Source organism: Ranitomeya imitator, chromosome 5 (assembly GCF_032444005.1).
Source record: "Ranitomeya imitator isolate aRanImi1 chromosome 5, aRanImi1.pri, whole genome shotgun sequence".
Classification (NCBI taxonomy): Eukaryota; Metazoa; Chordata; class Amphibia; order Anura; family Dendrobatidae; genus Ranitomeya; species Ranitomeya imitator.
Genome location: NC_091286.1, coordinates 95,224,482 through 95,251,598, shown reverse-complemented (window position 1 = coordinate 95,251,598; position 27,117 = coordinate 95,224,482). Strand labels below are relative to the sequence as shown.

At 47.6% G+C, this 27,117-nt stretch overlaps 2 protein-coding genes across 2 annotated transcripts in view; one reads left to right on the top strand and one right to left on the bottom strand.

The window, feature by feature from the left end:
• CRNKL1 (crooked neck pre-mRNA splicing factor 1) overlaps positions 1-436 on the bottom strand; it is a 32,399-nt gene extending 31,963 nt beyond the window's left edge. Inside the window, exon 1 of the mRNA XM_069768934.1 lies at positions 305-436. Coding sequence (XP_069625035.1) covers positions 305-352 — 48 coding nt within the window. The 5' untranslated portion in view covers positions 353-436. The remainder of the gene's footprint in view (positions 1-304) is intronic.
• A 145-nt stretch (positions 437-581) lies between these two features.
• Positions 582-27,117, top strand: part of CFAP61 (cilia and flagella associated protein 61) — a 411,230-nt gene continuing 384,694 nt past the window's right edge. Inside the window, exons 1-2 of the mRNA XM_069768933.1 lie at positions 582-701; positions 19,644-19,816. Coding sequence (XP_069625034.1) covers positions 19,674-19,816 — 143 coding nt within the window. The 5' untranslated portion in view covers positions 582-701; positions 19,644-19,673. The remainder of the gene's footprint in view (positions 702-19,643; positions 19,817-27,117) is intronic.

The following is a 27,117-nucleotide window of genomic DNA, read 5'->3' as shown; positions in this document are numbered from 1 at the left end:
CGGACCCCATCTGGTAAAGTGTAAACCACTCAGCTCTCCCCATAGCCGCTGCCATGGCGACAGTGCCGGTATCTAGGGGTCATCATGAATCACTGCGCCCCCTGGTGTTTGGCTTTATCATGCTGGGAGTTCCGGTTCCACAGACGAGCACCATTAACCCACTCCCTGCCATCCTATATCTTACAGCCACCGGATACAGCACAAGGCTCCGGCACACAAGGGGTGGCTAGCACTGAGCTCTCCCTGTCCCGGGCACAGCTGCAGACTCGCCTCACTACTGCCCCCATCCGCTCCCTCTACAGACCTTGGCCACTTTCGGGATCCGTTGTTTCCCAGCCGCCGTGGAAGCCATGGTGCCTGCAGTTCAGTGCGGAACCTCCAGGAACACACGGGAACGTTACGCATCACGTACATCCAAACGTGATGACGTCAGAACGTCCTAACACTAGAGGGAGAAGTGTTCCTCGGCTTCCTTCTCCTTACTGTAATGGAAGAACCTTGCTTGGATACTATTGTCTCCGAGAAAATGGCCGCCAGTCCTCCATTTATTGGCACGCACGGCCATGTTCTTGGAGACCAGTGACTAGAGGCTGGTGACGCCAGGTCCTTGAGTTTCTATAGCAACCAAACAGCGTGTCCTGCCCAGTATCAAGCTGGAACCACATCGCTTTGGTCTCCAGTGTGAGAAGCCGGGTAAACAGGTGAGACCACTGCTAGGTGACGTGTAGTGCTCGGCCGTGGAGATGCTGGGACTTGTTGTACCCCCTGGCAGCATTGTTATGTATGATGGTGACACTATGAAGTGGCAGGAATCAGAGCATGCTAGTTATTACACTCCTCCTGCGGTGACCCGGCGTGTCCTGTGCAGAGTCCGGCAGGGGCACTTTCCTACACAGGTTGCTGCCTACAGATATGTTTTTTTTTTTTTACAATTGCGCCATATCCCAGTCCCCCGGCCTTCATCAATGCTGTGACAATGGCGGGTGAGTACGCACCGCACAGCGGGGGCCGACACACAGCGCACGCCGCCTGGTATATCCAGCAACAATCCCGCAGAGAAATCCGCCACCTAGCGTTCGGCTAGTGTGCGTCGCGCTAGCGTCGGGCGACGCAGCGGCGACGCACGCGTCATGCGCCCCTATGTTTAACATGGGGGACGCATGCATTTTTGCTTGTTGCGTTTTCCGACACGTGCGTCTTTTTTGACGCTAGCGTCGGACCAAGAAAACGCAACAAGTTGCATTTTTCTTGCGTCCGATTTTCGCCAAAAAACGACGCACGCGTTTTTTGGTGCGTTGTGCGTCGCGTCGCTGACGCAGCGGCGCACAACGCTAGTGTGAACGTAGCCTAATTATAGAATTCTACACTGATGTCTGCTGCTTGTCCGACATACATCCGAGGGAAGCGAGAGCGCAATAATGGCCACTGATTGGCTGCAGGCCTCACGTGACATAGCGTGGAACTGTCACATAGACCCCCAGAGACCCCACATCGCTGGATGACGCCGGGGTGCCAGGCGAGTATCTGGCATCCTTATTTTACATCTCATTAGGGGATCTCCTGATAAGGGAGCCCCTAAGCCCTTTAATTACGGAGTAAAATACATAATACAGAAATATCCCCTGATGTGACAGCCCGGACAGGTCACGTGATTACAGCCAGCCAATAGGAGTCACGTTATACCATCAGATCCTCATCCACATAATTAGGGTTCAGAATCTGACTGACGGTAAATATTATCCGGATGGATGTTGAATCCCAGCGGCGCTCTTGATTTTCTAGAGCAGGAAAAGCTGATGAGATTAACCCCTTTACCCCCGAGGGTGGTTTGCACGTTATGGACCGGGCCAATTTTTACCATTCTGACCACTGTCCCTTTATGAGGTTATAACTCTGGAATGCTTCAATGGATCCCAGTGATTCTGACATTGTTTTCTCGTGACATATTGTACTTCATGATAGTGGTACAATTTCTTTGATAGTACCTGCGTTTATTTGTGAAAAAAACGAAAATTTGGCGAAAATTTTGAAAATTTCGCAATTTTCCAACTTTGAATTTTTATGCAATTAAATCACAGAGATATGTCACACAAAATACTTAATAAGTAACATTTCCCACATGTCTACTTTACATCAGCACAATTTTGGAACCAACATTTTTTTTGTTAGGGAGTTATAAGGGTTAAAAGTTGACCAGCAATTTCTCATTTTTACAACACCATTTTATTTTAGGGACCACATCTCATTTGAAGTCATTTTGAGGGGTCTATATAATAGAAAATACCCAAGTGTGACACCATTCTAAAAACTGCACCCCTCAAGGTGCTCAAAACCACATTCACGAAGTTTATTAACCCTTCAGGTGTTTCACAGGAATTTTTGGAATGTTTAAATAAAAATTAACAGCAATAGTACACACGGCACTCAGGGCTTCTGGGCGGTGCTCAAGTTAGGTATCCAACCCGTCAAATGTAAGCAATAAATTACTTGGCACTCAGGAAATCTTGTTGCAAGACCAGTCCCGGGAACCCTGCGACCCCTGCAGCTTGGCGCCGATGTCCTCTGAGAACCCAGCGCTACTGCCCCTGCGAGCATCTCGCCCCGTACAGCGCTTTCTCCTCTCCTCCTCCAGACTCTCAGGCGCTTTCTGGTCCCGGTACCTACCTGACGCTGGCTCCTCTGATTGCCCTCATATACTTTATTACGTCCTCCAGTATCCCATAAAAACTATTTCTGATGAAGGTCTGTTGTTAAGACCGAAAACGTTTAAAAAGTTGGAACTGGATGCACTGAATAAACTAATTTCTTATCTTGCAACAAGATTTCCTGAGTGCCAAGTAATTTATTGCTTAAATAAAAATTAACATTTAAATTTTTTTCACAAAAAATTTACTTCAGCTCCAATTTGTTTTATTTTACCAAGGGTTACAGGAGAAAATGGACCCCAAACGTTGTTGTACAATTTGTCCTGAGTACGGTGATACTCCATATGTGGGGGTTAGCCACAGTTTGGGCGCATGGCAGAGCTTGGAAGGGAAGGAGCGCCATTTGACTTTTCAATGCAAAATTGACTGGAATTGAGATGGGACGCCATGTTGCGTTTGGAGAGCCACTGATGTGCCTAAACATTGAAACCCCCCACAAGTGACACCATTTTGGAAAGTAGACCCCCTAAGGAACTTATCTAGAGGTGTGGTGAGCACTTTGACCAACCAAGTGCTTCACAGAAGTTTATAATGCAGAACCGTAAAAATAAAAAATCTTTTTTTTTCACAAAAATTATCTTTTCGCCCCCAATTTTTTATTTTCCCAATGGTAAGAGAAGAAATTGGACCACAAAAGTTGTTGCACAATTTGTCCTGAGTACTCTGATACCACATATGTGGGGGTAAACCACTGTTTGGGTGCATGGGAGAGCTCGGAAGGGAAGGAGCGCCGTTTGACCTTTCAATGCAAAATTGACAGGAATTGAGATGGGACGCCATGTTGCGTTTGGAGAGCCACTGATGTGCCTAAACATTGAAACCCCCCACAAGTGACACCATTTTGAAAAGCAGACCCCCTAAGGAACTTATCTAGATGTGTGGTGAGCACTTTGACCCAATAAGAGCTTCACAGAAGTTTATAATGCAGAGCCGTAAAAATGAAACAAAATTTTTTTCCCACAAAAATAATTTTTTAGCCCCCAGTTTTGTATTTTCCCGAGGGTAACAGGAGAAATTGGACCCCAAAAGTTGTTGTGCAATTTGTCCTGAGTGCGCTGATACCCCATATGTGGGGGAGAACCAGCGTTTGGGCGCATGGGAGGGCTCGGAAGGGAAGGAGGGCCATTTGGAATACAGACTTAGATGGAATGGTCTGCAGGCGTCACATTGTGTTTGCAGAGCCCCTAATGTACCTAAACAGTAGAAACCCCCCACAAGTGACCCCATATTGGAAACTAGACCCCCCAAGGAACTTATCTAGATGTGTTGTGAGAACTTTGAACCCCCAAGTATGTCACTACAGTTTATAACGCAGAGCCGTGAAAATAAAAAAAATAATTTCCCCTCAAAATTATTTTTTAACCCCCAGTTTTGTATTTTCTCGAGGGTAAAAGGAGAAATTGGACCCCAAAAGTTGTTGTCCAATTTGTCCTGAGTGCGTTGATACCCCATATGTGGGGGGGGAACCAGCGTTTGGGCGCATGGGAGGGCTCGGAAGGGAAGGAGCGCCATTTGGAATGCAGACTTAGATGGAATGGTCTGCAGGCGTCACATTGCGTTTGCAGAGCCCCTAATATACCTAAACAGTAGAAACCCCCCACAAGTGACCCCATATTGGAAACTAGACCCCCCATGGAACTTATCTAGATGTGTTGTGAGAACTTTGAGCTCCCAAGTGTTTCACTACAGTTTATAACGCAGAGCCGTGAAAATAAAAAATCTCTTTTTTTCCCACAAAAATTATTTTTTAGCCCCCAGTATTGTATTTTCCCAAGGGTAACAGGAGAAATTGGACCCCAAAAGTTGTTGTCCAATTTGTCCTGAGTACGCTGATACCCCATATGTTGGGGTAAACTCCTGTTTGGGCACACGGGAGAGCTCGGAAGGGAAGGAGCACTGTTTTACTTTTTCAATGCAGAATTGGATGGATGTCGCGTTTGGAGAGCCCCTGATGTGTCTAAACAGTGGAAACCCCCCAATTATAACTGAAACCCTAATCCAAACACACCCCTAACCCTAATCCCTATGGTAACCCTAACCACACCTCTAACCCAGACACACCCCTAATCCTAATCCCAACCGCAAATGTAATCCAAACCTTAACCCTAACTTTAGCCCCAACCCTAACTGTAGCCTTAACCCTAGCCCCAACCCTAGCCCTAACCCTAGCCCTAGCCCCAACCCTAGCCCTAGCCCCAACCCTAGCCCCAACCCTAACCATAGCCCTAACCCTAACCCTAGCCCTAACCCTAGCCCTAGCCCTAACCCTAGCCCTAACCCTAACCCTAACCCTAGCCCTAACACTAACCCTAACCCTAGCCCTAGCCCTAACCCTAGCCCTAACCCTAATGGGAAAATGGAAATAAATACATTTTTTAAATTTTTCCCTAACTAAGGGGGTGATGAAGGTGGGTTTGATTTACTTTTATAGCGAGTTTTTTAGCGGATTTTTATGATTGGCTGCCGTCACACACTGAAAGACGCTTTTTATTGCAAAAAATATTTTTTGCGTTACCACATTTTGAGAGCTATAATTTTTCCATATTTGAGTCCACAGAGTCATGTGAGGTCTTGTTTTTTGCGGGACGAGTTGACGTTTTTATTGGTAACATTTTCGGGCACGTGACATTTTTTGATCGCTTTTTATTCCGATTTTTGTGAGGCAGAATGACTAAAAACCAGCTATTCATGAATTTCTTTTGGGGGAGGCGTTTATACCGTTCTGCGTTTGGTAAAATTGATAAATCAGTTTTATTCTTCGGGTCAGTACGATTACAGCGACACCTCATTTATATCATTTTTTTATGTTTTGGCGCTTTTATACGATAAAAACTATTTTATAGAAAAAATAATTATTTTTGCATCGCTTTATTCTGTGGACTATAACTTTTTTATTTTTTTGCTGATGTTGCTGTATGGTGGCTCCTTTTTTGCGGGACAAGATGACGCTTTCTGCGGTACCATGGTTATTTATATCCGTCTTTTTGATCTCGTGTTATTCCACTTTTTGTTCGGCGGTACGATAATAAAGCGTTGTTTTTTGCCTCGTTTTTTTTTTTTTTTTCTTACGGTGTTTACTGAAGGGGTTAATTAGTGGGACAGCTTTATAGGTCGGGTTGTTACGGACGCATCGATACTAAATATGTGTACTTTTATTGTTTTTTTAATTTTATTTAGATAAAGAAATGTATTTATGGGAAGAATATTTTTTTTTTTTTCATTATTTAGGATTTTTTTTAGGATTTTTTTTTTTTTTTTACACACTTTGAAAAAATTTTTTTTTAACTTTTTTACTTTGTCCCAGGGGGGGAAAATACAGATCGGTGATCAGCCAGTTTGCACAGCACTCTGACAGATCACCGATCTGTCTCAGAGTGCTGCAGCGTTACCAAGTGCCTGCTCTGAGCAGGCACTTGGTAAGCCACCTCCCTCCCTGCAGGACCCGGATCCGCGGCCATCTTGGATCCGGGACTTGCTGCAGGGAGGAAGGTAGAAGACCCCCGGAGCAACGCGATCACATCGCGTTGTTGCGGGGGTCTCAGGGAAGCCCGCAGGGAGCCCCCTCCCTGCGCGATGCTTCCCTGCACCGCCGGCACATCGCGATCATCTTTGATTGCGGTGTGCCGGGGGTTAATGTGTCGGGGGCGGTCCATGACCGCTCCTGGCACATAGTGCCGGATGTCAGCTGCGATAAGCAGCTGACACCCGGCCGCGATCGGCCGCGCTCCCCCCGTGAGCGCGGCCGATCGCGCTGGACGTAATATTCCGTCCTTGGGAATTAAGGCCCACCCCACATGGACGGAATATTACGTCCAATGGCAGAAAGGGGTTAATACACATTTTACCCTTCGCCACGACAGCACCCCACATGAGAGAGGGATCCGCCCATAGGAACAGGAAACCTACAGAATAAAAGGAGGCGGTCCCCTCTCCTCCTCAGTTTAGGTTTCCTGTTCCTACAGGGACCCGGCTTACCTACAGATGAAGAGGATCCCTGGGCCATGCACCCGCCTGCGCCGGTTTCTGTGGGAACGGCAGGGGCTGCGGTACCAGAAGCAGCGGCGGGGGAGCCCCTGCTTGCAGCCTCCCCCCTCGTCTGGCCAAACATCCACGGTCCGGGTCCGGTCACCGTAGGTCCGGCCGGCACTGTGAGGACGCGCGCGCTGCAGCGGCCGGCTTAATAGCCTCTGGCGGCCGCATGGTGGTGAGAGCGGCGCGTCTAACCCGGAAGTCGCGGGAGCACTTCCGGGTTGGTCCGGGGAGGCAGGAGAATGGGCGGCAAGTTTAAAAATGCAGCGCTAGCGTCGGGCCGGTGTGTGTGAAATGGCTTCACCGGCCGACGAAGCGCACCTGCCCGCAGTGCAACAGCGCTCTCCCAGCAGGGAGAGAAGCACGAGGAGCAGCACAAAGAGTGGTGGCCGACCTCCAGAGAAGAGTTCTACCACCAAACGAATTCCGCCTCCAGAACCGGTACCTGTCAGCTTCACTGGGTGAGTTTTTGAAAGAGTCTCTTCCTATATGCTGATATATGTTCCTCCTGTATCCTTCCTCTAGACTAAGAAAAGGACACACAAATCTAAGCATAAAGAGTGTGCTTTATGTACGCAGCCCCTCCCGGATGATTATGCCAAAAAACTGTGTGCAGAGTGTATCATGCAAACTCTACGGCAGGAAAATATCATGACTCCCTCAGATGTCAGAGCTATTATCCGAGAAGAGATGCAGGGTTTGGCGCAGACAAGTAGCGCCAGTACCCGTCAGCCTAGCAGGTCCCGGTCTCCGGTTAGTTCGGAGTCAGAGGGTGTATGTATTTCTTCAGACGAAGAGGGATCTCAGCCGAGCTCATCCGAGACTGAAGGGGGACTTTGTCTTCCCAACAGTAATGTGGACAATTTAATAAAATCTGTCAGGAGCACGATGGGGTGCCCAGATGGGAAAGAAAAGAAATCAGCACAGGACATAATGTTTGCGGGGTTAGGACAGAAGAAACGTAGGTCCTTCCCCGTCATACAAACCATCAAAGATATTGTCAAAAAGGAGTGGGACAAGCAGAATAGAGGGTTTTTACCATCATCCTCTAAAAGGCGCTATCCCTTCAGCGATGAAGACCTAAACACCTGGTCAAAGGTGCCAAAAGTTGATGCTGCGGTAGCCTCCACAACCAAACAGTCGGTCCTACCAGTGGAGGATTCAGGGGTCCTAACAGACCCGCTGGACCGTAAAGCAGAAGCTTTACTAAAGAGGTCATGGGAAGTCAATACGGGGGCGTTCAGGCCCGCCATATCTAGTACCTGTACTGCAAGATCTCTACTAGTATGGACGGAGCAATTGGAGGAACAGATTAGAGGCAAAACTTCGAGGGAATCTATCCTGCTGAAATTGCCTCAAATTAAAGAAGCAGTAGCATTCCTAGCTGATGCCTCAGTGGACTCGCTACGTCTTGCAGCCAGGTCAGCCGGCCTAGTCAACACAGCCCGGCGTGCACTCTGGCTAAAGAATTGGAAGGGGGACGCACAAGCTAAAGCGAAACTTTGTGCGATTCCCTGTCAGGGTGAGTTCCTTTTTGGGAAGACGCTGGATGAACTCCTGAATAAAGCAGGTGAAAGGAAGAAAGGCTTCCCTAACCAGTATCTTCCATCCTACAGGAGAGCCTTCAGGAGACGCCCCTTTACTAGGAACAAGCCGCTTGAACAAAGAGAGCGATGGGAGTCGAAGGACCCAAAGCAAAAAGGTGCCTTTTTTAGCGGGTCCCATAATCCGAGACGTAAATACCGCTAACCAGGAAGTAGGCGGCAGATTAAAATTTTTTCTTCCCCAATGGGGACAGATAACATCCAGCCAGTGGATTCTGGACATTGTGCAATACGGCCTTAAATTAGAATTTGATCGAATCCCTTGGGATTCCTTCATAATAACATCTCCAAAAGGTCAGGACCAACAGAGGGCTCTAGAAATAGAGATCCTATCTCTTCTATCTAAGAAAGTCCTGATTGAAGTTCCCCAGGATCAAAAAGGGAAAGGGTTCTACTCCCCTTTATTCCTGATTAATAAACCAGATGGTTCATTTAGAACCATCATAAATCTTAAAAAATTAAATTCTTTCCTGCGTAATCATACCTTCAAAATGGAATCCATAAAACTCTTATTCCCTAGGTGTGTCATGGCCGGAATAGACTTAAAGGACGCCTATTACCATCTTCCCATACATGCCGAACATCAGCAGTACCTAAGGGTAGCAGTCACCCTGGAGGGAAAGGTTCGTCACTTTCAATATGTTGCAATGCCATTTGGGCTTTCTATGGCTCCCCGCGTCTTCACTAAGGTGATACTAGAAGTGATGGCTCATCTACGCCAACGAGATACCTTGATAATACCCTACCTAGATGACTTTCTAGTGGTAGGAAGCTCTGCACTTCAATGTAAAACTCGTTTATCTAATACGATCTCGTCCCTACAGGAGTTAGGTTGGATCGTCAACTTCGAAAAATCTCGGCTGAATCCAGAAACCGTTCAGACATTTCTAGGAATCCAGCTAGACTCCGTAAGTCAGAAATGCTTTCTTCCTCAGTCAAAGAGGTTGACTATACAATCAAAGGTATCAGACGCAATACGCAAACCCTACATGACACTAAGAAAGGCCATGTCCTTACTGGGGTCATTATCATCATGTATCCCTGCTGTACCTTGGGCACAATTCCATACCCGTCAATTGCAGTACAAAGTATTGTCGGCTCAGGGGAAAGACGGTTATTTAGAAAGTAGAATAACTCTTTCCAGTAATGTCTTAGAATCGCTATCCTGGTGGCTAGACATGGACCACCTATCACGGGGTGTGCCATGGATAATAGACCCGTCTAAAATAATTACCACCGACGCCAGCCCTATTGGGTGGGGAGCACATATGGAAGACAATCTGGCCCAAAATACTTGGGATCAGACAGAATTAATATGTTCCTCCAACTGGAAGGAGTTAAAAGCAATAGAATGTGCCTTATATCATTTTCTTCCGCAGATTCATGGAACAAATGTAAGAATTTACTCAGACAATTCCACCGCAGTGGCATACTTGAACCGTCAGGGTGGTACAAAGTCAGGAAGTCTGATGACCATAGCTGCAAACATCTTTCAGCTGGCAGAGGCTCATCTAACATCCTTAACAGCCCTGCACATCAAAGGTGTAGAGAACATCAGGGCAGACTACCTCAGCAGAAACGAGTTGCGTCAAGGAGAATGGACCTTAAACAAATCCATATTCAGAAGGATAACAGAAGCATGGGGGATACCACAAATCGACCTATTTGCCACAAGAGACAACCGGCAAGTACAAAGGTTCGCTTCCCTGAACACCAGGGATCACCCAGATATGTTGGACTCTCTCCACCATCCTTGGCGGTTCAGACTGGCATATGCCTTTCCTCCAATGTCTCTGATTCCTCTAGTGATCAGAAAGATCAGGAGGGAACAGGCAAGAGTAATCCTCATTGCACCATTCTGGCCGAAAAGACCATGGTTCTCTTGTCTCCAGACCATGTGCCTATGCGATCCTTGGATCCTCCCATCAGACAAGGAGCTGCTGTACCAAGGCCCCTTTTTCCACCCGCAAGTGAAAGGTCTTCACTTGACGGCGTGGAATTTGAGAGGCAACTATTAAGTTCCAGAGGGTTCTCAACAGAACTAGTAAACACCCTCTTATTGAGCAGGAAAAGATCTACCACCCTAATATATAGTAGGGTATGGAATAAATTTTTAGACTTTTACACGGTACCGTTCACTAAGCAAGTTCCACTCACACCTATCCTAGAGTTCTTGCAAAAAGGCCGAGAGTTAGGACTATCTGTAAATACCTTAAGAGTTCAGGTCTCGGCATTAGGAGCCCTATATGGATGCAATATAGCAGCTAATAGGTGGATCTCCAGATTCATAAAATCTTGTGAACGTAGTAAACCGGTCCATATTCCCCGTCTACCTCCGTGGGATTTAAATCTAGTATTAGAGGCCTTAACAAGCTCTCCATTTGAACCATTAGATTCAATACCTTTAAAAATCCTAACATATAAAGTAGCCTTACTAGTAGCCCTAACCTCAGCTAGACGGGTTAGTGACATCCAGGCCCTATCAGTAGACCCACCTTTCTTACTGATATTTCATGATCGGATAGTCCTGAAACCAGACCCCTCATACCTCCCTAAGGTAGCGTCCACCTACCACAGGTCACAAGAAATATTTCTCCCTTCCTTTTTTGATTCACCTGTAACTCCAGAACATCATAAGTTCCACACCTTAGATGTCAGAAGAGCCATCCTGACTTATATAGAAAGGTGTCAGACATGGAGGGAGAGTAGGGCTCTGTTTATCTCCTTTCAGGGCCACAAGAAAGGACATGGGGTCACGAGAGCTACCATATCTCGGTGGATCAGAGAGGCTATCTGCTTGGCCTATACGTCAAAAGGCGAGATTCCTCCAGTGGGTATAAAAGCGCACTCAACACGAGCCATGGCTTCCTCCTGGGCGGAACAAGCAGATGTACCGATCCATTTAATATGTAAGGCTGCAACTTGGTCTACACCTTCTACCTTCTACAACCATTATAGACTTGATCTGTCCACGTCTTCTGATCTGACCTTTGGTAGAGCTGTTCTTAATACAGTAATCCCACCCAAATAATGACTCTCTGAAAATCTCTCATGTGGGGTGCTGTCGTGGCGAAGGGTAAAAAGCCGGATTACGTACCGGTAATGCTCTTTTAATGAGTCCACGACAGCACCCATGTATTACCCTCCCTAAATTATGCACAGCTCTTTCCTTTAAGGTCACAAATAATGGTTGTATAGAGTTAAGAAATTTATGTGACTGAATAAGAATGAATACTAACACTTTTGCGGTTCCCCTTTTTATACTCTGTAACTAAACTGAGGAGGAGAGGGGACCGCCTCCTTTTATTCTGTAGGTTTCCTGTTCCTATGGGCGGATCCCTCTCTCATGTGGGGTGCTGTCGTGGACTCATTAAAAGAGCATTACCGGTACGTAATCCGGCTTTTTTATTGAAAAAGTTTCAATAGAACATGCGTTTTATGCATAGAGATCCCTAGTGTTTGTAGGCATGGGTCCAGTGGGCAGTGCCACTGTAATAGTATGCAGGTACTGAGTATGTCACCACGGAACAGACAGACCAAAAGTTGAGGGGTTTAATAACAGGAATCAGGTTCTCCGCGCAGGGAGGAAGAAATGGGAAATAACCAGCAATATAACAGTGCAAAAATATGGGAGTCAAATAATGTAACAGGAGTAAGCAAGATTTCTTGAGAAAAGAACACTTATCAGTCTGATGAGGACTTGCTTGAAGGGTCGTCTTCTCCAACGTAGGCGCCGAGAAACAGCGGCACTTGTTGTCCCTCTGTTGTCCGTGGGCTGAGTAGTCTCTAGGAGCCCGCTGCCTGGGGTATCGGGAGTTAATGTGGTATGCACAGGCTCTGAGTCTTTAGCTTTTACAACACAGCCAGGAATCAGGTGCTCTGCACTGTTACGTCTCTGTACTGATACCGCGGGGACCAGGGGGTCGAAGTCTCTGCACGGGCCAATGTCTCTACACTGGTCTCAAAGCGCCCCCTCCAGTCACAGCAGAGTCCGCTTTCAAGTACTCACAAGATGCAGTCTTTCTGGGCAATCTCCCTGTATTTGTCCTCAGACCGGGAGCTCTCTGTTCCTTGCGCCCGTGCATTTCCCGCTCTCTGCCCGCTTCCTTCCTGTCCCAGTCTCTAAGTCTGCCCCGGGGGAACCTGCAGCACAGCTCAATGGTTCCAGGCACAGAGTCGAGAAGGTAACTGCCCCCAGACTCTTCTTGTGTTTTACCTCCTTACATTCCCACCCTCTTTCTGCTCGCCATTCCACGGGCGAGATTTTCAGGAGTTCCTGTTGGCAATCTTCCAGTCCTTGCACAATCTGCTGCCAGATGAACTTGTCCTGATTGTAGTGAACAGGGGGTACACCAGCCGTTGAACGTTCAGAGCGTCTCAAATCAGCAGGGGTGGTGGTGTCAACTGCTGTGGGAGGAGTCGAGGCTTCCTCCGATACGTTGGTAGTTTCAGGCACCAGCCCTGTTCCTGGGTTCCCTGGGAGAGATTGGGAGTCTTCCTCGTCTTCCACATCTACATTGATCACTGGCGCAGCCGGTGGGGGCACTGGAGCCAATTGGACTGATTCAGGATCTCGAGACAAACATGGACGCAACATATTCCTGTGCAGTGTGCGGGTGGGAGTCTCCTCTTCCGTTTCTGGCTGGACCTCATAAACGGGACCCCCGTTGCCAAGCCGCCGCTTCACTTGGTACAGCATTTTCTCCCACCGGTACTCTAGTTTGTTGTGTGGGCGCTTTTCCCTCACTAAGAGTCGGTCTCCAGGTCACAGGGCTGTCCCCTTTTGAGGAGCCACCTGGGGATGCTCCAATTCTTGCAGACGGTTCTGCACTAGACGTTGAATTGGCCGCAGCCGACGACGATGTTCTTGAACCAAGGAGTACACCCCCGTCCGTGGGTAGTCCTCCTCGGGTTCCAGCGCCAGCTCTGCCAGCCCCTTCCCGGGTCGGCCAAAGAACAAAGAGTAGGGGGTGAATCCGGTGGTGCTGTGTTTCCGATTGTTATACGCCCACACCAATTCAGGGACGGACTCAGTCCACTTCGCCTTCTGGTCCTCTTCCAGGGTCCTCAGCATTTGAATCAGAGTGCGGTTAAATCTTTCACAAGCCCCATTCCCCTATGGATGATAAGGGGTGGTCCGGGACTTATCGATTTTGTACAGCTGGTGCAGCTCCTCCATCACTCTTCCGAGGAAGCAGGCCCCTTGATCAGAATGGATGCGCTTAGGACACCCGTGCACCTGTATGAAGTATTTGCAGATTGCGTGAGCAGCAGACTCAGCAGTCTGGTCCCGCCTGGGCATCACTATGGCAAATTTAGTAAAGTGGTCTATCATCACTAAACAATGCTCATAGCCTTGGTGTGCTGGTCCAATTGTCAAGTAATCTATTGCCAGTAAGTCCATGGGGCCAGAAGACCTCACCGTCTCTGTGGGAGCTTGTTGTTCTGGTGGTTTGACCAGCTCACAACTTCTGCATTGCTGACATACTTTCTCCACAATGTTCCTTAAGTGGAGATGATAAAATAGGCGCTGTAACCACTAGAAAGTTTTTTCTGGCCCAAAGTGTGCTCCTTTCTCATGCACTTCCTTAGCCACCTGGTCTATCAAGGACGAGGTAATCACCGTCTGCCATACAAGACTGAGTTCTGTTTGCAGGAATACCTTCCGGTACAGGATACCATCCTGCAACTGGAGCTTCTCCCACTGGCGTAGCATCTTCAGTATTTCAGGTGACAAGGACCTCCTCTTGTGCCGATTGGGCATTTGTTCAGATACGAGCCACCTTCTCAACTGAGCTAGCTCCGGATCCTCCTGCTGCACTTGGACCCACTCATCGCGGGGCTGCTCCAGCAAATTCACACAGGCCTCCTCCTGTTCGATTTGCCGCGCCGCTGCCACCGTCCTGGCAGTCTCTCCAAAACCTGGTACCTCCACATCTTCCAGTTCTTCATCCTGGCTGGGTGTTGGTTTGCCATAGTTTTATCGGGAGAGGGCATCCACATGAACATTCTCAGCTCCTCTTTTATACATAATTCTGTATCGGAACATGGCCATTCGGGCTACCCAACGTTGTTCTAGGGCACCTAACTTGGCATTCTCGAGATGGGCCAACGGATTGTTATCGGTGCGTACATGAACTTCTGAGCCAGCCAGATATTTCCGCGAACTTCTCAGTCATTGCCCACTCCAGCGCCAACAACTCCAGCTTAAATGAACTGTAGTTTTCTGGATTCCTTTCCGAGTCATGCAAAGACCGACTGGCATATGCGATGAAGCGCTCTTTCCCGTCCTGCATCTGCGATAGTACAGCCCCGAGGCCGTGCAGGCTCCCATCAGTGTGCAAGATGAATGGTTGTGTGAAGTCAGCGTAGGCCAGCACGGGGGCCTCCGTCAAAGCCTTCTTCAAAGCCAATGCCTCCTCCTGACACTTCCCCCACTGTATGTTCCCCGTTTTTGGCGCAAGAGGGCACTCCCCTCAACAACTCCTGGAGTGGATTAGCAAGGCGGGTAAAGTCTTTTACGAAGCGTCTGAAGTATCCTGTGAGTCCCAGGAATGCACGCACATCTTTCACAGTTTTTGAAGTTGGACACTCTTGTACCTCAGCGATCTTCTCCTGGGAAGGCCTCACCCCCTCAGCGGTGACAACGTGCCCCAAGTATTCAATCTCGGTACGGAAGGGGTGACATTTCTGGGCTCTGACTCTCGCGTATAACTCCCTTCTTCAGCATGTGTGACAGCATTCCCTTCATCTCCTGGTACATCTGTGGGGATATTTGACAGTACCTTTCCCGGATTGGTGCCGCATCCCCGGTGGGTATCTCGTGGGTGATGGCCGTGGTACGTCCAAAGTCATCTTCATCTTTGGCGAACGCATCCTGAAATTTCCCCAATACGGCTTCCACCTGAGGTACCTGCTGCGGAGTAAGTTTTGAGAGCTCCGCCCTCATGCGTTCCAGTATCTGGCGCCCTTCTTGCAGTAATCTGGGGTCCGGAGCTGCCTCCGCTTTGACGGTCACCAGCCACGGATCTTCTGGCCTTGCTGTCAGCTGTACCGCCTCAGTGGGGACCAGCTCATCTGGGAGGCCCAGGACTTGAGCGACTTCGCTTCTAGGGGGCAAAGTTGTATCTGTCTCCCCCCAAATTTATGCAGCGCCCCAAGACAGTTCCATCCAACACAGTAGCCAGGGACCGTGCGACCAGTATTCCTGACGGCAGCTGGTCAGCTCTGCTAGGCTCAATTTGGACTTCGACCCCTTCCAGTGGGATGCCAGCTCGTATAGGCAGGGGAAGCACTGTCTGCCTAGGGGGCAACACTCGATTGACTGAGGCAGGGGCGACAACTTTGCCGAGTTCCTTTCCGTCGCTGTGTGCTTCCCGGACCTGGGCGGTCCGTATCAGTTGTTGAAAGACCCTTCTCTGGGGGGTTTGGCCGCGCCCTTGTTGCAGGAATTGTTCCGGGGACTAGTTGAAAACCAGGCTTCCGAGGTCTTTTAACACATTCATGCCCAGGGTCACGGTATGGTCTTTAGCTACCTCTCCATCCATCAGTACCACTCCTCTTCTCCCGAGGTCTTTTCCACAGACCTCTATGTTCATTCATACCACCCCATACCAGGATGGGCAAGTGGTTGGCCGCCATGAGTTTGATCACAGGGCCCCATTCGGGCTGTAGAGCCTCTGTGAAGTGATGGCGGAAATATCTCTCAGGCATGGTGGTCACTTGTGAGCCGGTGTCTATCAAGCACCGCACTGCTCTTCCATTGATTTCTGCCCAGACCAGAGGGCACGTGGAAACAAGGCTGTGGGGACTTTTACTACTCCTCCTCTGTTCTTCACGCTCTGAGCGGTGCCCCTCAAGCTCAGAGCCACCTAGTTTAAAGGAGGGCGCGGGGATGGTCGGCTCCGCCGGGGACACCATCGAGCAATGTGGCCGGATTCTCCACAAGTGTAGCATGTAAGAGGGCTTCTCCTCCTGGTAGTTTCACCCTCCCTTCGGGGGGCAGCTTCTCTGTCTCGCACCAGAGGGCCGGGCCCTTCTGCCAGAGTTCTTCTGGAGGCCACCATTTCTTCACGGACCTGTCTAATCTCCATTCTCAGGTCCTCCACCCACTGAGGGATATTGCCTTCGGTGGTGGTTACCTCCCCGCTCTGCACCCTTCCCACCAGCCCCGTCACTCCCTGTTCTTGTTCTCGCACACGCGCCTCACTGCCAACCTCAGAGAAAGTCATGTCTGGCTTTACTCGCATGCGCTCTCGCAGTGCCTGTTTCATCATTGCGTCACGCAGTCCCGTCACCAGCTGATCTCTGAGCACCCCATCAACTGACCCAACCCCTACACCGTCCTTTTGTCTGATAGCAGTGTGAAGCTCTTGTAGGGTGTTCATGAATTGGGTCACGGTCTCCCCCTCCCGTTGTACCCGGTGAAACAGTCGCATGCGAAGTTCCCCTACGTCAGTGGGGTCCCCATGCGTCTCCTCAAGTATGCGCAGCACTTTGTCCAGGGTATTTCTCTCCCAGGGGGACCTATGCATGACAGAATCCCACGCCTCCCCCTCCAGGGCCATCAATGCAATTTCTGCCTCCAGTGCTGGTGTCATGGGATGCATCCGCATCATTCCCCGGATACGCTCTGTCCAACTCCACAGCATTACATTGTTCCCAGTGAACCTTGGCAAATTATTCAACATGGCTCCCAGGGAAATGCTAGACCTGGGAACTTCCCCAGCTGCTTGGTCTGCCCTGTCCGCGCTACCATGTGACATCCTGCCGACTACGCCAAATGTAATAGTAAGCATGTACTGAGTATGTCACCACGGAACAGACAGACCAACAGTTGAGGGGTTTAATAACAGGAATCAGGTTCTCCGCGCAGGGAGGAAGAAATGGGAAATATCTAGCAATATAACAGTGCAAAAATATGGGAGTCAAATAATGTAACAGGAGTAAGCAAGATTTCTTGAGAAAAGAACACTTATCAGTCTGACGAGGACTTGCTTGAAGGGTCGTCTTCAACGTAGGCGCCGAGAAACAGCGGCACTTGTTGTCCCTCTGTTGTCCGTGGGCTGAGTAGTCTCTAGGAGCCTGCTGCCTGGGGTATCGGGAGTTAATGTGATATGCACAGGCTCTGAGTCTTTAGCACAGCACAGCCAGGAATCAGGTGCTCTGCACTGTTAAGTCTCTGTACCAGGAATCTGGGGCTCTGCACTGTTAAGTCTCTGTACCAGGAATCCGGGGCTCTGCACTGTTAAGTCTCTGTACCAGGAATCCGGGGCTCTGCACTGTTAAGTCTCTGTACTGATACCGCGGGGACCAGCGAGTCGAAGTCTCTGCACGGGCCAATGTCTCTACACTGGTCTCAAAGCGCCCCTCTCCAGTCACAGCAGAGTCCGCTTTCAAGTACTCACAAGATGCAGTCTTTCTGGGCAATCTCCCTGTATTTGTCCTCAGACCGCTGCTCACGCTGCTCTGTCCCTTGCGCCTGTGCCTTTCCCGCTCTCTGCCCACTTCCTTCCTGTCCCAGTCTCTAAGTCTGCCCCCGGGGAAACCTGCAGCACAGCTTAATGGTTCCAGGCACAGAGCCGAGAAGGTAACCGCCCCCAGACTCTTCTTGTGTTTCACCTCCTTACACCACTAGTGATTGACAGTCTCTCTGCATGACTGTATGCAGAGATGTGAAAAATGAGAGCTTTTAGCGCATAAAAATGGCCAATTTTATGTGTGCCTGGTAGCCCCTTTACGGCATCTCTCTTATACCAGGTCCTAATCTTGCCTTACCTCGCTGAGAATAAACGTCTCCATCTGAATGGGTACATGTGAAAACCTCTTCCTAGACTAAAATTCTCTCTCTCTGTAGAGGGGTATTGGACCTGCTGTAATTAAAACACCTGAAGCTAGGAGGCGGAGTGCACGATCAGAAGGCTAAAGAATACATTTCAAAAACCTGACCGGCACATCCAAACATAGACTAAGTGTGAACAGGTGCTGAACCCAGAGTCGCCAACTCGTATATAGTTAAATAAATAAGGCAGCACACTGCAGCGCTAAAACATGTTTACATGTTTACATGTTTTAGCGCTGCAGTGTGCTGCTTTATTGACAGCCAGGTCCCTGCTGTGTTAGGCTGAGCCAGCTGTCAAAAAAACAATATAAAAACTGAGTTTGGTTTAAGTTGGTATATATGCAGCACACAGACGCATGTTCACATTGGCCATAAAACATACAAAACCTACAAGAAACAAAATGAGCAAAAACCCTGCTGTAACTAAATAAGTAAAAAGAAAAAGTGCCTCTAAATAACACAGAGTTCTTAAGTTCTTAGGTTTTGTATGCTTTGTGAGCTAGCTGTCAGTCATCATGACATTGACAGTGATGCCATATTGACAAAGCAGAGCGGAGGAGAAGGAATTGCTGTGTCGACAAGTTATCACAGAAAGCAGGAGAATTGCCGGCAGAATTCGATTGTGATGGCTTTAAGCCAGGAGGGGTGTCCCATTGCAGAACAGGCATGGAATTAGCAACTACCTGCCAGTAAGTGCTTAGCCTCATAGGGGAACCAGTCCCCGATAAGCCCTTTAAGATATGTCATCAGTACCAGATTAGTGGGAGTGCAACACTTGGCTCCCTCGCTGACCAGCTGTTCCTGGTGCCAGCAATAGCTGGATGTGGTCAGTTGCAGAGCTGCACAACACAACTCTATGAATGGCTTAGTGGCCATACATCCTCCCCAATTCAAATGAATATCAATATTAATAGTATCGGATAACCCCTTTAAGATGTTGGGACAACCCCTTTAATATTCAGGTATAATAATAAGTTGCATATATTATACACATCTGAATATACTTTCTTCTGATGGATAACCCTTTAGGTTATCTTATTCTATTGGCCCCGGAGAGGAGTGGAAGTAAAGCTTCTAACCTGTCGCCATCTGCAGCTCTTCTTTCGATTAATCAGCCTGGCAGGATGTCATTGTTGCAGCATGACGCACATGTGATGTCGATCCCGGCCAGCTAATCCAAAGAAGATCCGCAGATGCCGACACATCAGCTGGTTTTCCCACTCCCATGCAGGGAGCACTGTAGAATGCACATGTGTTTGATCTCAGCCCGTGTCTTACCTTTCTATCCACACAGGCATGTATCTAGGCAGTTTCTGATATCCCTGCAGCCAAAAAGTTAGCTACTTCCTGCCTCCGTGATGTCATCACTAAAGTATCCCTTTATGTGAAGTGATCTATTAAGATCCATGCATTTGGTTTCTTATTCTTGATTAATCATGTGTCTCTTCTGTTTTGTTCTTTCAGTTCCATTTTATAGCTTTCATCCCCTCCATAATGACTATTCTGACCTCGGAAAGTGGCACAACTGCAGTGGTGACTGTCAGGAGGACCGAGTCTCAAGATGTCCATGGCATCTCTAAGCTTAAGATGGCCTTCACTCAGCGAGTGTTTGGAAATGTGAATGTTATATATCTCCTGTAAGTACACCCAAAAATAAGTACACCCTCAGGCAGCTTTTCCTCATTTTCCTTTTTCATGGTCATTGTCTCTCCAGTCGGTTTTGCTGAAGCTAAAACTGGACAAGCGCCATCTACAACCCCTGGCAAAAATTATGGAATCACCGGCCTTGGAGAATGTTCATTCAGTTGTTTAATTTTGTAGATAAAAAGCAGATTCCAGACATGGCACAAAACTAAAGTAATTTCAAATATCAACTTTCTGGCTTTAAGAAACACTAAAAGAAATCAAGAACAAAAAATGTGCTAGTCAGTAATTGTTACTTTTTATAACCAAACATAGAGTAAAAATTATGGAATCATGAAAAACAAACAAACAAAAAACCACTCCAAAACATCACTAGTATTTTGTTGCACCACCTCTGGCTTTTATAACAGCTTGCAGTCTCTGAGGCATGGACTTAATGAGCGTCACACAGGACTCTTCATCAATCTGTCTCCAACTTTCTCTAATTGCTGTTGCCAGATCAGCTTTGCAGGTTGGAGCCTTGTCATGGACCATTTTCTTCAACTTCCACCAAAGATTTTCAATTGGATTGAGATCGGACTATTTGCAGGCCATCACATTGACCTTATGTGTCTTTTTTCAAGGAATGTTTTCAGTTTTTGCTTTATGGCAGGATGCATTATCATCTTGAAAAATGATTTCATCACCCCCAAACATCCTTTCAATTGATGGGATAAGAAAAGTGTCCAAAATAACAACATAGACTTGTGCATCTATTGAAGACTAGATGGTGGCCCGATTCTAACCCATCGGGTATTCTAGAATATGAATGTCCACGTAGTATATTGCCCAGCCATGTAGTATATTGCCCAGCTACGTAGTATATTGGCCAGTGACGTAGTATATTGCCCAGCCACGTAGTATATTGCCCAGCCACGTAGTATATTGCCCAGTCGCGTAGTATATTGCCCAGTGACATAGTATTTGCCCAGCCATGTAGTATATTGCCCACCAAGTAGTATATTGCCCAGTCGCGTAGTATATTGCCCAGTGACGTAGTATTTGCCCAGCCACGTAGTATATTGCCCAGCCACGTAGTATATTGCCCAGTCACATAGTATATTGCCCAGTCACATAGTATATTGCCCAGTCACGTAGTATATTGCCCAGCCATGTAGTATACAGCACAGAGCCACGTAGTATACAGCACAAAGCCACGTAGTATACAGCACAGAGCCACGTAGTATACAGCACAAAGCCACGTAGTATACAGCACAGAGCCACGTAGTATACAGCACAAAGCCACGTAGTATACAGCACAGACACGTAGTATATTGGCCAGTCACGTAGTATATTGCCCAGCTACGTAGTATATTGCCCAGCCATGTATGTAACAGGTTAAAAAATAAAAAATTATTGGCCAGCCACGTAGTATACAGCACAGAGCCATGTAGTATACAGCACAGACTCGTAGTATATTGCCCAGCTACGTAGTATATTGCCCAGCCACGTATGTAACAGGTTAAAAAATAAACATATATACAATCACCTTCTGAAGGGCCCTTGTAGTCCTGTCGCCTGTGTGCGGTGCACGCGGCAGCTTCCGGTCCCAGGTTTGGTATGACCGCAGGACCTGTGATGACGTCGCGGTCACATGATCGTGACGTCATGGCAGGTCCTTCTCGCATAGCATCCTTAGCACCGGAACCTGCCGCTTTCACTGCCGAGGACAGGACAACACGTCGGAGGGTGAAAATAATGTTTTTTTATTATTATTATTTGTAACAGTAGATCTTTTTACTATTGATGCTGCATACGCATCATCAATAGTAAAACGTTGGTCACACAGCGTTAATAGCTGCGTAACCAGAGTGCGTTAGACCGTGTTCCGGTAACGCTGGCATTAACCCTGTGTGAGGGCTGACTGGAGGGGAGTACGGAGCGGGCACTGACTGCGGGGAGGAAGGAGCGGCCATGTTGCCGCCGGACTGCGCCCGTTGCTGATTGGTCGTGGCAATGGTCGTTGGCGTTTTGCCACGACCAATCAGTGACTTGGAGTTCCATGACAGACAGAGGCCGCAACCAATGAATATCCGTGACAGAAAGACAGACAGACAGACGAAAGTGACCCTTAGACAATTATATAGTAGACTAGATGGTGGCCCGATTCTAACGCATCGGGTATTCTAGAATATGCATGTCCACATAGTATATTGCACAGCTACGAAGTATATTGCCCAGCCACATAGTATATTGCCCAGCCACGTAGTATATTGCCCAGCCACATAGTATATTGCCCAGCCACGTAGTATATTGCCCAGCCACGTAGTATATTTCCCAGTCACGTAGTATATTGCCCAGCCACGTAGTATATTGCCCAGCCACGTAGTATATTTCCCAGTCACGTAGTATATTGCCCAGCCACGTAGTATATTGCCCAGTCACGTAGTATATTTCCCAGTCACGTAGTATATTGCCCAGTCACGTAGTATATTGCCCAGCCACGTAGTATATTTCCCAGTCACGTAGTATATTGCCCAGCCACGTAGTATATTGGATATTTACGTAGTATATTGCCCAGTCACATAGTATACAGCACAGAGCCACATAGTATATTGCCCAGCCACGTAGTATATGGCACAGCGACGTAGTATATTGCCCAGCTTTGTAGTATACAGCACAGAGCCATGTAGTATATTGCACAGTGACGTACTCTATTCCCGAACCACGTATGTCACAGGTTCAAAAAATAAAAAATAAACATACTCACCTAACGATCCGAGGGCCCCTTGTAGTGGAACATACTCACCATTCTCGTCGCTGCTCCTCTGCGTGCCGTCTCTCCGCCTGCTGGGATCCTGTGCAGATGGGCGTGCGGCTGCCGCCATCTTGCGTTCCCAGGATGCTTTGCGAAATTACCCATATGACTTAGCGGTCTCGCGAGACCGCTAGGTCTTATGGGTAATTTTGCAAAGCATCGGTGGCAAAGGAAGATGGCGGGCGGCAGCGGCTCAGCGGACAACGTTACTTTCTTTTACTATTGATGCCGCATAGGCAGCATTAATAGTAAAAGGTTGGGGACACACAGGGTTAATAGCGGCGGTAACGGAATGCGTTACCGCCGGCATTAACCCTGTGTTAGCGGTGACCGGAGGGGAGTATGGAGCGCCTGGACACAGTACGGGGAGGGGAACGCTGGGGACACAGTGCGGGGAGCGGAGCGCCGGGGACACTGACTACGGGGAGCGGAGCGCCGGGGACACAGTGCGGGGAGCGGTGCGCCGGCCACTGACTGCGTGTAGTGGAGCGCCGGGGACTGACTGCGGAGCGCCGGGGACAGTGACTGCGGGGAGCGGGCGCCGGCCACTGACTGCGGGGAGTATGGAGCGGCCATTTACTTCTGGACTGTGCCCGTCGCTGATTGGTCGTGGCTGTTTTGCGGCGACCAATCAGCGACTTGGATTTCCATGATAGACAGAGGCCAGGACCAATGAATATCCGTGACAAAAGGACAGACAGACGGAAGTACCCCTTAGACAATTATGTATATAGATGTAATGACAGCCATCTCCCCTGTGCCTTTACCTGACATGTAGCCCCATATCATCAATGACTATGTAAATTTGCACCAAACAAAAGTTCCAGCATCATCACCTTGCCCAATGCAGATTCGTGATTCATCACTGAATATGACTTTCATCCAGTCATCCACAGGCCACGATTGCTTTTCCTTAGCCCATTGTAACCTTGTTTTTCTCTGTTTAGGTGTTAATGATGGCTTCCATTTAGCTTTTCTGTATGTAAATCCCATTTCCTTTGGCTATGTGCACACGTGTAATGGTCCACTGCGGATTTTTCCGCAGCGGATTTGATAAATCTGCAGGGCAAAAACGCTGCATTTTTTGCACAGATTTATCGTGGATTTACCGCGGATTTACCGTGGTTTTTCTGCGGATTTCACTGCGGTTTTACAACTGCGGTTTTCTATAGAAGCAGCTGTAAAACCACTGCGGAATCCGCAGAAAGAAGTGACATGCTGCGGAATGTAAACCGCTGCCTTTCCGCGTGGTTTTTTCCGCAGCATGTGCACAGCGTTTTTTGTTTCCCATAGGTTTACATTATAATGTAAACTCATGGGAAACTGCTGCGGATCCGCAGCTGTGGAAACGCTGCGGATCCGCAGCAAAATCCGCATCGTGTGCACAGAGCCATACAGTTCGGTCACAGACGTTGAATCCAGTTTCCACCCATTCGTTCCTCATTTGTATTGTTGTGCATTTCCTGTTTTGAAGACATATTGCTTTAATTTTCCGGTCTTGACGCTTTGATGTCTTCCTTGGTCTACCAGTATGTTTGCCTTTAATAACCTTCCCATGTTGTTTGTATTTGGTCCAGATTTTAGACACAGCTGACTGTGAACAACCAGAATCTTTTGCAACATTGCGTGATGATTTACCCTCTTTTAAGAGTTTAATAATCCTCTCCTTTGTTTCAATTGACATCTCTCGTGTTGGAGCCATGATTCATGTCAGTCCACTTGGTGCAACAGCTCTCCAAGGTGTGATCACTCCATTTTAGGCCTCTTTCACACATCCAGATAATTCCGGTACCGGAGTTATCCGTGTCCGTGTGCTCACGTAGCACATCAGTGTGGCACACGTGCGGCCCCCATAGACTTTCATTGGCGTATTTTTTGCGCAATACGGTGACAAACGCAGCATGCTGTGATTTTCTACGGCCGTAGAAGACCGTATAATACGGATCAGTAAAATACGGCTGATAGGAGCTAGGGCATAGAGAATCATTGTACCGTATGCAATCCGTATTTTCAGCACCTCTCTTACGTCCGTAAAACACGGTAGTGTGAGGCCGGCCTTACACAGTATGTTAGCTAGTATATCAGCGGGCGAGTCTGTCTTCTTGACCCTCCAGACATGAACACTTAAAGGGACACTGTCACCTGAATTTGGAGGGAACAATCTTCAGCCATGGAGGCGGGGTTTTTGTGTTTTTGATTCACCCTTTCCTTACCCGCTGGCTGCAATATTGGATTGAAGTTCATTCTCTGTCCTCCGTAGTACTACTACTACGGAAGACAGAGAATTAACTTCAATCCAATATTGCAGCCAGCATGCAGCCAGCGGGTAAGGAAAGGGTGAATCAAACACCCGAAAACCCCGCCTCCATGGCTGAAGATTGTTCCCTCCAAATTCAGGTGACAGTGTCCCTTTAAATTCACAAGCCAATATACAGATAAAAAGCCAGTTCTTTTGGTTTGCAAAAACATGGTTGTCTGGGATATTAAGGTACAATCTGGTTTCTTCACAGACTTGAACATTTCTGTTCACAGACGTCTCCATCCAATCTCTCTGAGCTGAGCTAGTTAACAAAGAAGAATGAGCAAAAATTTAGTCTCTAAATGTACAAAAGTGGTAAAGACATAGCACGAAAGACTTTCAGCAGTAATTGCAGTTAAAAGTAGTCCTACAAAGTATTGACTTAGGGGGGCTGAATACTACATAGTAACATAGTAACATAGTAACATAGTTAGTAAGGCCGAAAAAAGACATTTGTCCATCCAGTTCAGCCTATATTCCATCATAATAAATACCCAGATCTACGTCCTTCTACAGAACCTAATAATTGTATGATACAATATTGTTCTGCTCCAGGAAGACATCCAGGCCTCTCTTGAACCCCTCGACTGAGTTCGCCATCACCACCTCCTCAGGCAAGCAATTCCAGATTCTCACTGCCCTAACAGTAAAGAATCCTCTTCTATGTTTGTGGAAAAACCTTCTCTCCTCCAGACGCAAAGAATGCCCCCTTGTGCCCGTCACCTTCCTTGGTATAAACAGATCCTCAGCGAGATATTTGTATTGTCCCCTTATATACTTATACATGGTTATTAGATCGCCCCTCAGTCGTCTTTTTTCTAGACTAAATAATCCTAATTTCGCTAATCTATCTGGGTATTGTAGTTCTCCCATCCCTTTTATTAATTTTGTTGCCCTCCTTTGTACTCTCTCTAGTTCCATTATATCCTTCCTGAGCACCGGTGCCCAAAACTGGACACAGTACTCCATGTGCGGTCTAACTAGGGATTTGTACAGAGGCAGTATAATGCTCTCATCATGTGTATCCAGACCTCTTTTAATGCACCCCATGATCCTGTTTGCCTTGGCAGCTGCTGCCTGGCACTGGCTGCTCCAGGTAAGTTTATCATTAACTAGGATCCCCAAGTCCTTCTCCCTGTCAGATTTACCCAGTGGTTTCCCGTTCAGTGTGTAATGGTGATATTGATTCCCTCTTCCCATGTGTATAACCTTACATTTATCATTGTTAAACCTCATCTGCCACCTTTCAGCCCAAGTTTCCAACTTATCCAGATCCATCTGTAGCAGAATACTATCTTCTCTTGTATTAACTGCTTTACATAGTTTTGTATCATCTGCAAATATCGATATTTTACTGTGTAAACCTTCTACCAGATCATTAATGAATATGTTCAAGAGAACAGGTCCCAATACTGACCCCTGCGGTACCCCACTGGTCACAGCGACCCAGTTAGAGACTATACCATTTATAACCACCCTCTGCTTTCTATCACTAAGCCAGTTACTAACCCATTTACACACATTTTCCCCCAGACCAAGCATTCTCATTTTGTGTACCAACCTCTTGTGCGGCACGGTATCAAACGCTTTGGAAAAATCGAGATATACCACGTCCAATGACTCACCGTGGTCCAGTCTATAGCTTACCTCTTCATAAAAACTGATTAGATTGGTTTGACAGGAGCGATTTCTCATAAACCCATGCTGATATGGAGTTAAACAGTTATTCTCATTGAGATAATCCAGAATAACATCCCTCAGAAACCCTTCAAATATTTTACCAACAATAGAGGTTAGACTTACTGGCCTATAATTTCCAGGTTCACTTTTAGAGCCCTTTTTGAATATTGGCACCACATTTGCTATGCGCCAGTCCTGCGGAACAGACCCTGTCGCTATAGAGTCACTAAAAATAAGAAATAATGGTTTATCTATTACATTACTTAGTTCTCTTAGTACTCGTGGGTGTATGCCATCCGGACCCGGAGATTTATCTATTTTAATCTTATTTAGCCGGTTTCGCACCTCTTCTTGGGTTAGATTGGTGACCCTTAATATAGGGTTTTCATTGTTTCTTGGGATTTCACCTAGCATTTCATTTTCCACCGTGAATACCGTGGAGAAGAAGGTGTTTAATATGTTAGCTTTTTCCTCGTCATCTACAACCATTCTTTCCTCACTATTTTTTAAGGGGCCTA